Source organism: Ptychodera flava, chromosome 16 (assembly GCF_041260155.1).
Source record: "Ptychodera flava strain L36383 chromosome 16, AS_Pfla_20210202, whole genome shotgun sequence".
In the NCBI taxonomy this organism is placed as follows: domain Eukaryota; kingdom Metazoa; phylum Hemichordata; class Enteropneusta; family Ptychoderidae; genus Ptychodera; species Ptychodera flava.
Genome location: NC_091943.1, coordinates 10125050 through 10141560, shown reverse-complemented (window position 1 = coordinate 10141560; position 16511 = coordinate 10125050). Strand labels below are relative to the sequence as shown.

The following is a 16511-nucleotide window of genomic DNA, read 5'->3' as shown; positions in this document are numbered from 1 at the left end:
TCGATTCGCTTACTATAGAGAAACTGAGCATGTCTCAAATATCTCGCTATGAAGCTATCCATGCCTTAAAAGTAATGAACTTGCGATTGTCAACAGACAAAATGTCTTAACTTTACAGTCAGCGATACCATTATGCTGATACTGTCATATAATCACAGCAATGCTTTAAAGAAAGTTTTGGAACTTCCAACGGAAGGCACAAATGCCCAAGATCCGAGGTCAAGGGTGGTGGAGTGTTTGAGGCTAGGGCGAGTATCCTTAGGTCAGCCTCTTCATTGAATACTCAACGCGCGCACAATAGCCAAGAAGGCGAGGCTATTTGATCTTCTCCTGACCTCAACATACACAGCAACAATGAACAATCATGGAGATTTGTTGACGCCTAGATACAAATTGTAAATTGAAGAAGAAATGGGTGTTGTCCCGAAAAGTTTATTTTGTGATATTCTTGTGCTGTGTCAGTCTGACGGTAGCTGTCGACCCGAGCAGACGGTCTAAGAGCAAGGTAAGTTGACTTGTCTAGATGAGACAGGTGGTCGTCGAGTTTAATCTATGAAAGAAGTGAAGCGATATCTACCTTACGTGTAAAACTGAGTATGTCAACAGGTGACAGAAGCCAACATGATAAATGGTTTATTTTAATGAATGTTTGGGGAAATGGTGATTCACAAGTTGTTTGAGAACTTAATTTAAAACGTTATTCCATTCAGTCCCAAGTGAATATGTGGGACGTGATCTCGCCTCTCGATTATACACCAACCAATTCTCTGGTGGTATTTCCTTTTCCAAGCTACTGATACATCGTCTGCATTCTCGTAAAAAATGGTTTCCTTTGTGACAAGTAAAAGATAACCTCATGCCCTGCTTCACTAGGTACGGTGACTTGACTGTAGAAATCAATTTAGGTTACCTGAATGTCTTGATGTGTTTACCAATACAGCCATGTAGAATCTACTTTGATGCATAGCATACTACATTGATTAAAAGGCTAACAAAATTAATCGATGGCAGAGTAGAGTCTGCATGTACCGTACGCTGACACGGTGCGGCAAACTTAGAAGCAATCTGGAACACCATTGTAATTTACCATAAAATACTGAATAGCGTTCAATTCATCATCTAAAGTATTCTTCTCAGAATGGTGCCAGTCCGTGATTCCGTCGAAGTTCTGACAGCTTGGGGGATATGAACTTTGCCGTCGGTGTTGACGTTTTAGCCAGTGTCTAGGTGTCGACCAGGGCAAAACTTTAGACAGCACTGAAAGCTTGAGGGTAATAATACAGCATGAGTGGTATTACAATGGATTTAGTGACCACACTGCGATAGGGAGTACGTTAACAGCAATGGTAAAGAGATTTTGAGTTTATGTATTTTGTTGGATTGATAAAGGGTAAATAATCGCCTATGCGCAGCGAATTGAGTTTTGAACGGCCGAGTTTCCAGTTGACAATGCCTCCTGTCCGATTATTCCATTCACTGAGATTTACTACAGATTCTGTAACTTTCTTCACTGTGGACGATAGCGTAGCAGTGTCAAGAAGTCGCGGGAATTGTCAAACCTGAAGAAACGAACGATAAATACTTTTAAGAATCACTTTTCACAAAGTTCAGATGACAGCATGGGTTAAAAGCACGTGTTGTATATTACAATTGAAAAAAAAACATTAGAGATAATAAAACAAGACAGGTATTTCACGGATGACTCCTTGATATTGAGTTGCATTAAGGGAGCCGACATTATTTACGGCCTGGGGGTCGGAGGAATTGCTTTAGAAACCCCAAAATTCCGAGTAACGCCCCTGCCAACCATGACGTGTTTGAGTAACCCCTTTCTGCTACAGAAATTTTGAGTGACCCCCCCAAAAAGAAAAAATTGGGAAAGTTAAATATCTGTACAGTAAAATGGATTGCTGCTGCGACAGACCCTGATTAAACCCTGTGGTACTGGTTTGTGTCGGTAAGAGGTTCCATTGCTGTGACAGGGGCTGATGTAAAGGTCTGTATCCAGTGCTCTGATGACATGCAGTGTTCTCTGTAGGATTTTTTTACAAGAGGGCGAAGATGTGGTGCAAAAGCACCACAAGCGGCCGCGTAAGCGGTCGCGGGGGGAGGTCAGGGGGGAGTGTCCCCCCTCCTGCCCTTGAAGCTTTTGAAAAATAGAGATTAAAATGGTGTTATTTGGTGGCACTTGGGGAGTATTTTTTTCAGATTTTTTTTGTATAAAAAACTCAAAGGAACAGAAATCTGAGACAGTATTCCAAAACTTATATTCCAGTTCACTGATTTCAATGAAGATTACATTTTTTGAAAACGAAAAAATACCGACAGACATACATTTATTCACATTTATTATTTATTATTATTTTCCTGCAATAAAAGATGGGTTGATTGTCAAGGCATTCCACTGGTTTTAAACTTTATAGAATCAGAATTAGCTTGCTTTACACATTTTCCCCTATTGGTAACCTATACAATGTAGAATATAGAAAGCAGACGTTTCTCATGAATGACCAGGCAAGTATATCAATCTTTAATCAGGAAATACTGAAAAATGTACTCAGTACTGGCCTCTAACATAAGGCTTGCCACGTCAAATAGCTGATCATTCTCATCTGAAGATCACAATAACGTGAAACACACACACACACACACATATATATATATATATATATATATATATATATATATATATATATATATATATATATATATATATATATATATATATATATATATATATATATATATATATATATATATATATATATATATATATATATATATATATATATGTGTGTGTGTCTGTGTGTGTGTCTGTGTGTGCATATACCGGGTATGAACATACATATTTCAAGCATACATATTGTTGTTCTTTACTATTATTGTTGTATTAATTCATAACTTCACTTTAAATGCTTCAGTACATATCAACATAATTGAGTGCCCCCCCCCCTTCTTGTTCTCCACTTTTGAGCACCCCCTTGTAGCTTTCGATTTTTTGAGTGACCCCCCTCAGATTCCTCCGACCCCCAGGCCATAAATAATGGCGGTTCCCTAAGCCCTTTAGTCATTTCCACAAAGGACCCTCAACAAACCTCGATTTCCACTTACTCTTTATGTCTTTGACATTAAAATACTATGAACTTTACATTGACCATCGAGTAGGCCAACTATGACATTTTACGACGAAACAGGTAAATCAGTGTGGGTGATGACTGTCGCCACTGAAGTTTGAACAAAACGATCTGTCATACGAAAGAAATACGTTCAACACGTCATCACGAAAAATCTGTATTCATCTATAAGAAAACATCGATTTCGTGTGTTCTGACTGCAGCAAGTGATAAAAGCTGTATAAATTTGCTTTTCTTGCGTTATTCGGCGACACCAATGAAAAGAAGAGGCGCGTGTTTTTATACTCTCCCTGTTTCAGGTATTTCTAATACCATTTCCTTTCTCCTTGCTGAAGTGTAATCATGAAAACTAAAAAATGCTCCACATTGTACAGAATATGTTTAGGCTATTCATACGTATATAAGTGCGACATATATAGAAAGGCTGGCCGAATAAGTAGAACTTCTTAGTAATGTAGTATTTCACTAATCTATAAGATAACAATATATAATCATAATCTTCTATATCCTCAAGCTGAAATCTCGCTATATTAGTATCATTCTGTCTTACGCTTTTGCGATTTTACGACTGGAGGGAGGAATTGAACTTCACTTTAGCCAAAAACACATGTAAGAATTACGGCAAGTACTTCTCTGACTTGGATTATATCGGCCGCATCTTTTCACTCACGACTTTCTGGGCAACTTTGAAAGCTTTCCAGTTTACGCGCCTTATTTAGAATGGTTGAGTAGGTTCATAACATAAGAACATACCATTTCAATTCTCAAAATGCAAATAGGGTATTTTGTTTGATCTTTAAGAAGTCAAAAACATAAAGGCCTTGGTTTGGGTGTAGTCTGATTTCTTTATTATCGAGATCAACGAGTCATAAGACTATTATAGTTCGAATTTCTTTCACTTATTCTTTTCAAAGCCAGCATTTTTAAGGCACACAATGAAAATTTCAGTGTCTGTCTTTTATTGGGATGTCACTTACTTTAATCACCTGGCACTGAGATCGAACAGCTCAAATGCCACAATAGAGACGTGAACAATTTTGTATGAAGAGACATTTTAATTCCAGCGAAAGCATCCTTGCAGGTAGCGAGACTTATGATTTCACGGCTTCAATCCAGATTTGTTCAAATATACGAGAGGTGTAGGCTAGTTTATTCGGATGGGCTGTTTATCGTGTAAATGCATATATTCATTAGCGTAAAAGTCATCTGTTCTGCAAATCATGAAAACAATTCATGCACTATATCGACAAAGTCAGATGACGATTTCAAAGAATTTGTATACAAGAAGTCTACAGCAGCCTCACTGATATTTTGCTGCGACACTGAGATGACATTTCCCACACGCTATATGTCTCGGCATGTATTATCTGACTTTATTTGTTCTCTGTGGATAAGCCAAACAGTAATGAAAGTCAAATAAATCGTAAATAATCATATAATATGAGATATCGAGACTCGCAGTTAGGATTTTGCCCGCAAGTTTAAATGATTTCAAGTTATACTCTACGACAAATAACAAAGAATACAATAGATAGCAATCAGCATTCTCTGCAGCAAAGGATAATACTACTCAGACACGACATAAAAAGAGCATTTGTCATAAAGGAGATCTTTTGTTTGGGTTTACTATAAAAACTCTTTAAAATGTTGGTTTTCAAAGGGGGTTATTCGTACAGAAAACACGCATTGAAAAGTTCATACGGCCCGTTTAACATTACTATCGGCTGCAAACTGGGTGTGGTTGTACAATCCAACAGCAGCAAGTAACTGTCTTTCACCAGTTTTAGCATACGGTACATCCAGCAAAAGCAAAGTTTTGCAACCCAAGATATAACGACTTCATTAGAAGTCGAAATCATAAGTCACATGACTTCAGCGACGAGTCATATTGTTACATTTTATGTGGCGACTGTAAATGACTTGCCAATTCTTAGGTTCAAAAGAGCACCTATTTTGTACGAACAACGTGACTATAGGAGTGATGGGAGGGAAGATAGTTTCAATGAGCGTAGTTGATGAGGTTGACAACAATTTTCATATTCATTTACCAAGTCATTACATTTTGGTCGTAAAAATATGGAAGGCTAAGTTGACTATTTCCATGGCAAAATATGCGCTATTGGATGTAATTATCCCATATAGGCTATTGAATCTCAGACGGCCCTGTCACACCTTGACGATTTAGCCAGCGTATGCCAATGTATCAAAATTTCTATAACACGCTGGCTTGCTGAACTTACGATGTATTTGCCAATTGTGGGTCTATAAATAGCGTATTCAAAACGTACTCATAAGTTAAAAATAAGTTTCGGGTACGCTAGACAATAATCTCGACGCATTTCGACTTATTAGTAACTTACAAGTAACGTGTGTGAACGTGTGTCAATGAGCGCATAACCTACCTACAACTTGTGGCCTGCGTGTTCGGGACATATGAGCCATACGCTGGCATACATCGAAAAGTTTTGTGCATGCACTACAAGACGTATACCAGCGTGCTCTTAACTTATACAACACTTACCCATAACGTATTCGACGTACGCCCAGCGTATTCGCCAAATTTTTCATACGTTGGCATACACTGACTAAATCGTCAAGGTGTGACAGGGCCTTAAAATACGTAAAACTAAAAGTAAATTATTCTTTTGTCTTTTAGGGACTCCAAATTTTTGGTGACCATCAGTCTCCTTGAACAGTCACTTTAAAGTCTCACAAGATTTATCACCATGGATTGGAGTAAAGGCTTGGCGTTACTGTTGCACTTTCTGCTGATGCTACCCGCTGTCACGGCAGAGGATGGTGTTGTACCGACATCAGTCCTTATCGCCATCTGTGTCATCGTCTTTTTCGGCACAATTGCTGTTGTACTCTGTTTTATCCAGTTTTGCATCAAGAACTACAACCCCCTTGATTACTGCTACTTTTGCTGTGGTGACGGGAAATTAAAGAAAGAAGGCACCATGAATGCATCGGCCACAAACAACACCACCCTGACAGCCGGACAGCGATCAGAGACAGTAATTACAACAGAAGATTTGTATGCCAAGGTTCGAAAACAAAATAAAACAGACAGAGAACTATTAATTCTTGAGAAAGTCAAGGTGGATGAAGAGGTTCAGCAAAATGAATACACTACGAGTGAAGTTCTCCATGGAGGGGCCAATATGCGAGAACAAGTGTTTGTCCACGATAGCAACATTATCCTAAGAGAACAGCCAACGAGATATGCATCAGACTACAGCGAGCAGTTCGAAGATGGAGAGATTAGAACCGAAAGGTTCACGTACAGTACTGGCTACACCCCATCTTCATCACAAGAGAGGCTGGTTGTTAACATGGAGGATGAAGATTCTGATAGAATTCGTTATCTGCTCGAACATGTTGAAGAGTCCAGAAAAGAAGTCCGCATGACTCCATCTGGTGAAACTGTCATTGTTGTCGGAGACAATCACAATGAACAAAACATAAACATGGGTCTTAATATACAGGATGAAGAGAATGGTGTTATGACAGAACAAGTTACACAGCAAGGTGGAGTTAGACGAATCACCAAACGCACTATTGTCACTGAACAGCGAGACCCGGTGGAGGAAACTCACCGTGAAGTTCGTGTCATCAGAACAGCTCCAGCAGAGAATGTTGAGATTCGTGAAGTGTATCAAGATGAAGAAATGTCAGCAAACCATATAGAAAACGTTGAAGTCGGTCAACATATCATTGGAGGTGAGATTGATGAAGACAAGGTTCAAGAAGCTATAGACAGAATAGTCAGTGTTACTACTGCTGAATCTAATCAAGACGTCCATGTCACTCAGACTGAAGAAATAGAGGAAGGAGATAGCCATCGTGTAATGACGACTCAGGTTACCAAAGTTGCCAGAGAAGTTGAGCCTTCAACACTACTGGAGAGGAGGGAAGTCCATGTAGTTCAGAGCCGACCTGAATTACCAGTTCCTGATTATCCCTTAGATGAAGATATTCACGAAGAACGCCATGGTACATCGATAATCCAGCGCCGAGGGCAAAGTGTTAGAGAAAGTTATATCGTTGGCCAGAATATTGATGGTGAACCCTTGTCAAATATATCACGAAAGCGATACACATATCATGCAGAACCTTCTAAAGTAGCTTATGTTGAGCAACCATCGACAACACGAACCACCCAACAAACTGTTGGAGAAATTCGAGAAACCAATGAGCATGAATCTCAGCTGCCCGATTACATAGAATCTGAGGATCGACAGAGACAGACCATTGTGAGGAGAGAGGAGAGAGTCGATGAAGGCCAATCACCATCTACATATACCTACTATATGACTGAACCGCAAGAACCACAACAACAGTCCTCAGTGGTAAGAAGAGAGTACACAGAATATCATGAGACAGAGCCAACTACTACAGTTGTAAGAAGTCAGTCTGGGCAACGAGGCCAGACAATAGTAAGGCGTGAAGAAAGGGTCATTGAAAGTCCAGAAACCACTACATACACTTACCATGTGGAAGACCCACAAGAACAGTCCTCAGTGGTAAGAAGAGAGTACACAGAATATCAAGAGACAGAGCCAACTACAACAGTCGTAAGAAGTCAGTCTGGGCAACGAGGTCAGACCATTGTAAGACGTGAAGAAAGGGTCATTGAAAGTCCAGAAACCACTACATACACTTACCATGTGGAAGACCCACAAGAACAGTCTTCGGTGGTAAGAAGAGAGTACACAGAATATCACGAGACAGAGCCAACTACAACAGTTGTAAGAAGTCAGTCTGGGCAACGAGGTCAGACCATTGTAAGACGTGAAGAAAGGGTCATTGAAAGTCCAGAAACCACTACATACACTTACCATGTGGAAGACCCACAACAACAGTCCTCAGTGGTAAGAAGAGAGTACACAGAATATCATGAGACAGAGCCAGCTACAACAGTCGTAAGAAGTCAGTCTGGGCAACGAGGCCAGACAATAGTAAGGCGTGAAGAAAGGGTCATTGAAAGTCCAGAAACCACTACATACACTTACCATGTGGAAGACCCACAAGAACAGTCTTCGGTGGTAAGAAGAGAGTACACAGAATATCACGAGACAGAGCCAACTACAACAGTCGTAAGAAGTCAGTCTGGGCAACGAGGCCAGACAATAGTAAGGCGTGAAGAAAGGGTCATTGAAAGTCCAGAAACCACTACATACACTTACCATGTGGAAGACCCACAAGAACAGTCTTCAGTGGTAAGAAGAGAGTACACAGAATATCACGAGACAGAGCCAACTACTACAGTTGTAAGAAGTCAGTCTGGACAAAGAGGCCAAACCATCATCAGGCGAGAAGAACATGTCATTGAGAGTGAGCCCTCAACTGCAGTTTACATGCATGGCAGTGGCCAGGAAGGCAAAACTATTGTGACAAGAGAAGAACATGTGTATGAAGATAATCCAATGAATTTTACTACAACTGAAGTACAGGATGGTGCAAATGGACAAGTACAGGGTGAGGTGACTTACAAGATTATTAAACGTATCAGTGAAGCTGTTGAAGTTCCAGAGGTAGTGAAAAATGTTGAAACTACGAATAAGGATTGGTATGTGTCATCTGCATCATTTGTAAAGAGGAATCCGGTAGAAACGATCTACATTGATCTTGGTCCAGAGGAAAAACTTGATACCGGTACCACAACTAAAACTACCACCACAACAACATACACTGTTGAAAACATTGATGAGTAACATTGAAAGTGGCTTTGTGAAAATCCTGTGTGATACAAGACACTGTTCTAATGTAATATAACTTTTTACTGTAGAATCAGGCCTTCATTTTTCCCACCTTAGCTTAACTAGTCTAGCTCGTCAAAGTGGTTTTTAAGGTTTTCCATTAATTGTTCGGAGGTTACTACCAAAGATTGCCAGTTTCAAAGATGTATCAGCTTGAATGTCATTTGTATTGCCTCAGACAAGATGCAAAGTCAAGTGTCTATAGCACTGAGTACAAAAGACATGGATGATATGACTCATAGAACCGGCAATATTGGGTGTAATATCATACTAGTATATTGATGGTGCAAATACAGTGATTTGATTGGTGGTACATCCTTGATATACCATGGTTGGCACATGCATGAACTCTTGGGAAGGGAAAAATTCCTTTTTTGACGTTCCATGCCAGAATGTCAATATACTGTTATGACATAATAGCAATAAATCACACTCAGCGATGGTATACCACTCGGTTTTTACCAGTTCACTTCATATTTGCATATGCTACCCCTCATGCATATATGTCGTGAACAGGTCAAAATCTCATGGTATACCTTTGATGGGTGTGCTTTTTTGCTTAATTGTTAGTTCCCGAGGATGCAGTCCGGCGGGGACTTATAGATTGGGTCCCATCCATCTGTCCGTCTGTGTTTCCTTGCATCTGCCCATCAGCAGCAGTTTCTCTGTCACCCCTCAGCCGACTTTTTCAAAATGTGTACAAGGATAAAGTATTGTAGCATACATATGCACATCAATTTATTTCACGATATGATCCTATAAGGCCACCAAGCGGCCATTTTGTTATGAATTTTCAAGTTTTTGAACCGAAACTCAACTATCCCTGAACCGATTTCATTCAATGTTGTACACAGATAAAGTACTATGGCATATACCATATGAACATCAATTTATTTCGTGATACGATCGAATATGACCACAAAGCGGCCATTTTGTTGCAATTATTTCATGTTTTTGAACCATAACTCAACTATCCCTGAACAGATTTTGTTCAAACTTGGCACACAGACATTGTATTGTAGTGTGCATCTGCATGTCAATTAATGGTGCAATGCGACCCAATATGGGTGCCGCAGCTTATGAACATCATTAATTAAATAAATTCGACTGTTGATCTTGCCATGGAAAATACCAACAGCCATAACTTTACTGTCCCAAGTACACAAACATGACCCCCGTAGACCACTGTCATGTGATTTCCCAACATTTCACAAATTCACCCCTCTCCCCTGTAATGAAGCTACCAAGTATGTAATTCAATCACTGTACTTCAAACACCATAATCCAACGGGGACTGTGTCATCAGTGATGATTTCTTCAATACCAGTATACTGATGGTGCAAATACAGCCATCTGATTTGTCAAGATGAAGAAATGACTATGCTATATTCGCAATATAGCTCTATTGAAATACATTCCTGTTTGACATTTCATACCTCAGTTAAATGTTCTGTTATGATATAATAGCAATGAACCATCTCAGCAATGGGCAAACCATTTGGTTTTGACCAGTTGATTCCATAAACTGCACTCACTATTGTCCGTGCATTAACTGTATGTTGTGAACTTGTAATTATCTCATGGTATACCTTCTCTATATTGCTTAAACAAGCAATTGATCATACCCTTGCCCAGAATTAAAAAAAACTTTTGGTCCCTACTTCTATCATGCCATGTGCACAAATATTGTAATATTTATGTGATAAGGCTATATAGGCTTCATTCAGAAACTGTCTTCATCAAAGTATATGCCCTAGAATTCCTCAATATCTCATCAAACCTAATGAGGCAGAGATAATGGGACTCAGAAGGAGTCATGCAGTGACAACAACATTCATGGTTCAATACAATATTAAGATAGCTATCCATCAAAAACTCTCCTCTGGTTGAAACCCACGCAATTATGGTTGTGCTTGAAAGGGTTAGCTATTTTGCTTATTTACAATGCGTAGCAAGGCCGACAGGTACTTGGTGCATGGTGTGATGTCATGCGCCCAGTACTATTGAGGATGTAGACCATGCTGTGAAAACCTGAAAATGTTTGCTGGACCCTGGGCAGAGAGTGACAAGTACTACAGCAAAGTAACTAGAATACGATAACTTTGCAAGACTACATAATAGTAATGCTGCATTTGGCTACAGTAATTTATCTTGTGCGTCAAAGCCCTTTTTTTATTTTCGTACAATGCATCATGGGAAAAAGAATGGCAGTCATTTTGTTTGTTTACTTTCAGTATGTTGAAAGTGTAGTGTGGGAACACCTTAAAACTGGTGAATTTAACCCTTTGATTGCTGTAATTTTTCCTAAATTTTAGTGCAACATTTTACCAATTTTTATGAATCCTTATGTAATTTTTTTGATAATTTTGGAACAAAGGGACATAACTTTTCATTGACTGCAATTTTTTATCAAAATTTGAGGGGGAAATTTGAAAAGCAATTTCTGGATCTGAAAGAAAATTGTCTGCGTTACATTTTAAGAAGGCGACACAAATTGACTTTGGCACTCAACATTTCAACATTTATCATAAAACAATACAGGTGATATATATGGTAAACTGGTTAAAAGTGCAGTTTGGAACACTCCAAAAACGGTTAATTTACTGTGCATATCTCATTATTTACCATAAAGCATCACCGGAGATATTTTATAGTAAGCAGGTTAAAAGTGCAGTTTGGGAACACTCCAAAAATGGTTAATTTACTGTGCAAATCTCATTATTTACCATAAAGTATCAAAGGCGATATTTTATGGTAAGCAGGTTAAAAGCCCAGTTTGGGAACACTCCAAAACTGGTTAATTTACTTTGCATATCTCTTTATTATCCCATAAAATATCACAGCTTATATTTCATGGTAAGCATCACCAGGGTTCAAGGATATAGGTATCAGTGTATGATGACAATAATCCTTTTGCTACAATGTTGCCAAAACCTCAAGTAAACACTCTGATAATTGTTTGTATCATTATAGTTTCTGATCAAGCCTTTAATAAGACTTAATTATATAGTGTTTTCCTTAGATTATGAATACCCTGCTTCGATGATACAAGATCATAAACATACATTTATTCTTTTGTATTGTCTTGTGAATGTGAACTGTTTAACTACACGCTTGCAGCCAGTTGCTTGTAAAATTCACTGGAAAACACAGACATTAATGAATCAATGGTTAATACACCTTGGAGAATTATTGGATTTGCAATGTCATTGACATCTGTTGAGGCTACAGTCTAGTAAGTACAGTTACTATTCACACAGAAAACACTCTGTCAAGTACATCTGATGAATGATATTAAGTGTCATTAATTTCAATGTAGAATATCCAACTCTATCTTTAAAGCAACCACAACGGTTTCATCCGCCACTGTAAAATGTTGGATTACTCCTTTTCATGAATTACAAAAATATTCTTTACATTGCCGCTGTCTGCCTCAAATTTTGAATGGATGAAATTTCGTAATAGGACATTACTGCTTTCAAATTGAATGCTACAAAACACGAGTTTCAAATGTATAGTATTATGGAACAAGATTTCTGAATATCATACATTTGACGTTTTTGTAATAGAAAACTGATTTTGTAGTCTAATTTTTGTGCTGATGGCATTACATAGTGATCTACTTTCATTGACAGAAGAGCTGATGATATGTTGCTATGGCGATTGACAGGAAATGTTTCAAATCAGCCAAAATGAGAGTGATAATGAGATCATGATGGTCATTGAAACCTTTCACTTATAGTTATTCTTATTGTCTTGACAAATTTATAAAAATTTTGTAATCAAACGAAAATGGGAATATCAAAAAGGAATAATTGACACAATAAAATTAGTTTACTTTCATACACATTGAATTCACATATCAAAATTTCAACCACACAACATGAAACTGAAGTTAAACCACTGGAAATAATAAACAAACAGCTATACTGTAAAAATTTATGACATACTGCTGAGAAGTGGAAAGGTCTTCAGAGAGTTCAGTCATTCCTGTTTATATTTCCAATGCAGCTGTTCTCAAGCTTATTGAAGTTTGGTTTAAAAACCATTATATCCATTCTTTTAGATTGATGTGATAATTTTGATTCAAAAGGACATAGTTTGGTTTTCATGTGGTTCTGTTTGATTTTACACAATATGACAATTGAAAACACATCTTTAATTTTACACTTTCTAGGACGGAATTTGTTCTTAAATATATATGGTTCATAAATAATACAAAAAACAGAAAACAGGAGATATTGAAATGTATTATTCCAATCTTGATTCCTTTTTTTTCAAGTGTGAGCAATATCAGTACAACCATACATGTAGTTTTACAAACTTGTGAAAAGTAAACTGTCAGCTGGTTTTACTTATCATTTTATTTGAACAGACTACAAAACCTGATGCATGTCTTTTGCCCTATCAAACTTTTTATAGTCTTCAAGGTCTGGTTTTGAATTACTGACAGTAATACTATGGTCGGACTGACCTTACTTTTTTCACAAACTTGGTTTTTCAACTTATCACAGGAACAATTTTGCACTTATTGACATTTTAAAATTTAATGAGTTTAAACTTATGAGAAAACTTATATATGTAATATCAAAATCAAAATTTTACAGCTTTTTTAGAATATTGTAATCTATTCATTTGTAAAGAGCTAAGTTAAATACTGCTATGTGTTATGGTAAATTGGGGTTGCCTATTTGTTACTTTGTATTTTTCAAGAAAAACTTTTAAATCCACAGCTGACTATAAACATTTAGTTTTCACTTTGCTAAGGGGTCTGCAATTGTAAATAGAATTGTTACTTTGCTAGGGAGTCTGCTATTGTAAATAGCATTGTTGCTTTCCTAGGGAGTCTGGTAAAGTAAATACAATTGTTAATTTGCTATGGAGTCTGCTACTGCAAATAGAATTGTTACTTTGCTAGGGAGTCTGTTATTGTAAACAGAATTGTCTGTTTCTTTTGATATACATGTTTAATGTCAATAATGATAAACTTCATCACTGATCATTTGTTTTCTCACTCATTAATAATTCAGATATCACCTTACGTGTGACAAATGGCTTTACATCACAAATAATTTACATATTAATCAAGTTGTTTTGTGTTTTGTCAACTATATCATATCAATAGTGCTGTGAAAATGACTTGCAGAAAGTACAGCAAGCTCACATAGCACTGCAGTGGTGAAATATCACATGATGTGATTTGTAGCAACTGCAGTGGTTACATATCACATGATGTGATTTGTAGCAACTGCAGTGGTTAAAAATATCACATGCTGTGATTTTTAGCAATTGCAGTGGTTTAAACATCACATGATGTGATTTGTAGCAACTGCAGTGGTTACATATCACATGATGTGATTTGTAGCAACTGCAGTGGTTAAATATCACATGATGTGATTTGTAGCAACTGCAGTGGTTAAATATCACATGATGTGATTTGTAGCAATTGCAGTGGTGAAATATCACATGATGTGATTTGTAGCAATTGCAGTGGTTAAACATCACATGATGTGATTTGTAGCAACTGCAGTGGTTACATCACATGATGTGATTTGTAGCAACTGCAGTGGTTACATATCACATGATGTGATTTGTAGCAACTGCAGTGGTTAAATATCACATGATGTGATTTGTAGCAATTGCAGTGGTGAAATATCACATGATGTGATTTGTAGCAATTGCAGTGGTTAAATATCACATGATGTGATTTGTAGCAATTGCAGTGGTTAAACATCACATGATGTGATTTGTAGCAATTGCAGTGGTGAAATATCACATGATGTGATTTGTAGCAATTGCAGTGGTTAAATATCACATGATGTGATTTGTAGCAATTGCAGTGGTTAAAAATATCACATGATGTGATTTGTAGCAATTGCAGTGGTTAAATATCACATGATGTGATTTGTAGCAATTGCAGTGGTGAAATATCACATGATGTGATTTGTAGCAACTGCAGTGGTTAAAATCAACATGATGTGATTTGTAGCAATTGCTATGGTGAAATATCACATGATGTGATTTGTAGCTATTGCAGTGGTTAAAAATATCACATGATGTGATTTGTAGCAACTGCAGTGGTCAAACATCACATTATGTGATTTGTAGCAATGCAGAGGTGAAATATCACATGATGTGATTTGTAGCAATTGCAGTGGTTAAATATCACATGATGTGATTTGTAGCTATTGCAGTGGTTAAAAATATCACATGATGTGATTTGTAGCAATTGCAGTGGTTAAATATCACATGATGTGATTCATTAATCAGGGCTACTAATGCTGGTTATTACTCTGTACTCATTTTACAAATAAAGTTTTCCAATAAATCAAAAGAATTTCCTTCAATGGCAGTGTCAATGAAATTTCCTTTGCTGCTTGTAATTTTTTTCAAATATGACACAGGTAGTTACAATATCAATTGCTATGGATTGTGAGATATCCACTTCAGTGTATATTTCTGTTCCAAATTAAAACTAGCAACTCTTCAGCTCACTAATCGTGTCACCAATCAAAGCTAGATTTGAGATGACTCTGTACTGTGAATAAGTGACTCACTGAAATGTGATTACATGCCGAAACACTTTGATGTTGTTTTATCTCAAAGTCAAACTGATTAGTTTTGTTTGCCGTGAAGTTGGCACCTATATCCAAGAAGACACTGTATATGAACCCATTTGCCTGCATTTCAAAGTGCCCCATCCATAGGCCTTACTATTGCTACTGTACATCATTGCAAAGCTTCTGGGTTGAGTGGAGTGGAGTAAGTTGTAAAATCCAGACCTGCACAGTCTGGATTGAGTCACTGTACAGCAACGATTGTGTTCCATAGTTGTACCAAGCTATTGTCACTATTCTCTTGTTTTTCTCTTTAAACCCCTTCAAAAAAGTTCAGACATTTCAACAAGCAAAATGCTCTGTGAAAGAGCACTACATCAAGGTGATCACTCCTTATTATTAGTTCAATTTGAAAAAAAAAAAGTGGTTCCAACTACATGGTTCTCTTCAAAATTATGGTACGTAGGTCAAGAAATTTTTGTATTGTGGTTCAGGGAAGTGTTGTTATATCACAACACAAGACTAGTGCATGTTTGTTCTTGAATGCCATCATGTAATGACCTTCAACTGACCTTTGATAAAGTAGTTCAAGTTTTTTAATGCAGATGTTTTTTTCTCATCAAGTTCAATGATAATAATTGAATAGAATGTTCCATGTGAAAAATTTATGTTTCCAACAATAATGGTGTTGCAAATTGGAAAATAGTCGTTCAATAGCTTTGTATTTGTATATGCATCTTTTTGGAGTTTTATGAATATGACCTTCAAAGTCGTCAAAAAAAAATGTACACAACATTTTTTTGAAACAAGCAATACAATGAGCAATGTTGGCAAAATGTCGTTCAAAACACCCTGAACGACATTTGACCCCAGACTGATACACGAGGTCAAATATTTATCATGGATACTAATTTCCTAATGGCTGCATGCTGACACCTGAAAAGATTCACGTTGGTGATTTTGTGTGTTCTTCATTAGAAATTACCGGTACTGTGTACACCGTACATCAAAACCTCTTCTCTTGGACCTAGCTTTAAAGCTACAATAGATCTCATTAA

The 16511-nt window shown here is 37.3% G+C and overlaps 1 protein-coding gene across 1 annotated transcript; it reads left to right on the top strand.

Annotated features, from left to right (window-relative positions):
• Positions 1–381: 381 nt before the first annotated feature.
• On the top strand, positions 382–15241 carry LOC139152781 (titin-like). Its single transcript, XM_070726113.1, has 2 exons — positions 382–505; positions 5791–15241. The coding sequence occupies exon 2, from the start codon at positions 5861–5863 to the stop codon at positions 8849–8851; it is 2991 nt and encodes a 996-aa protein (XP_070582214.1). The 5' UTR covers positions 382–505; positions 5791–5860; the 3' UTR covers positions 8852–15241.
• The last annotated feature ends 1270 nt before the right edge of the window (positions 15242–16511 follow it).

What these genes read in the sequence shown, in the direction of transcription:
- LOC139152781 (XM_070726113.1), top strand. Translation starts at nt 5,861, where the DNA reads ATGGATTGGAGTAAAGGCTTGGCGTTACTGTTGCACTTTCTGCTGATG.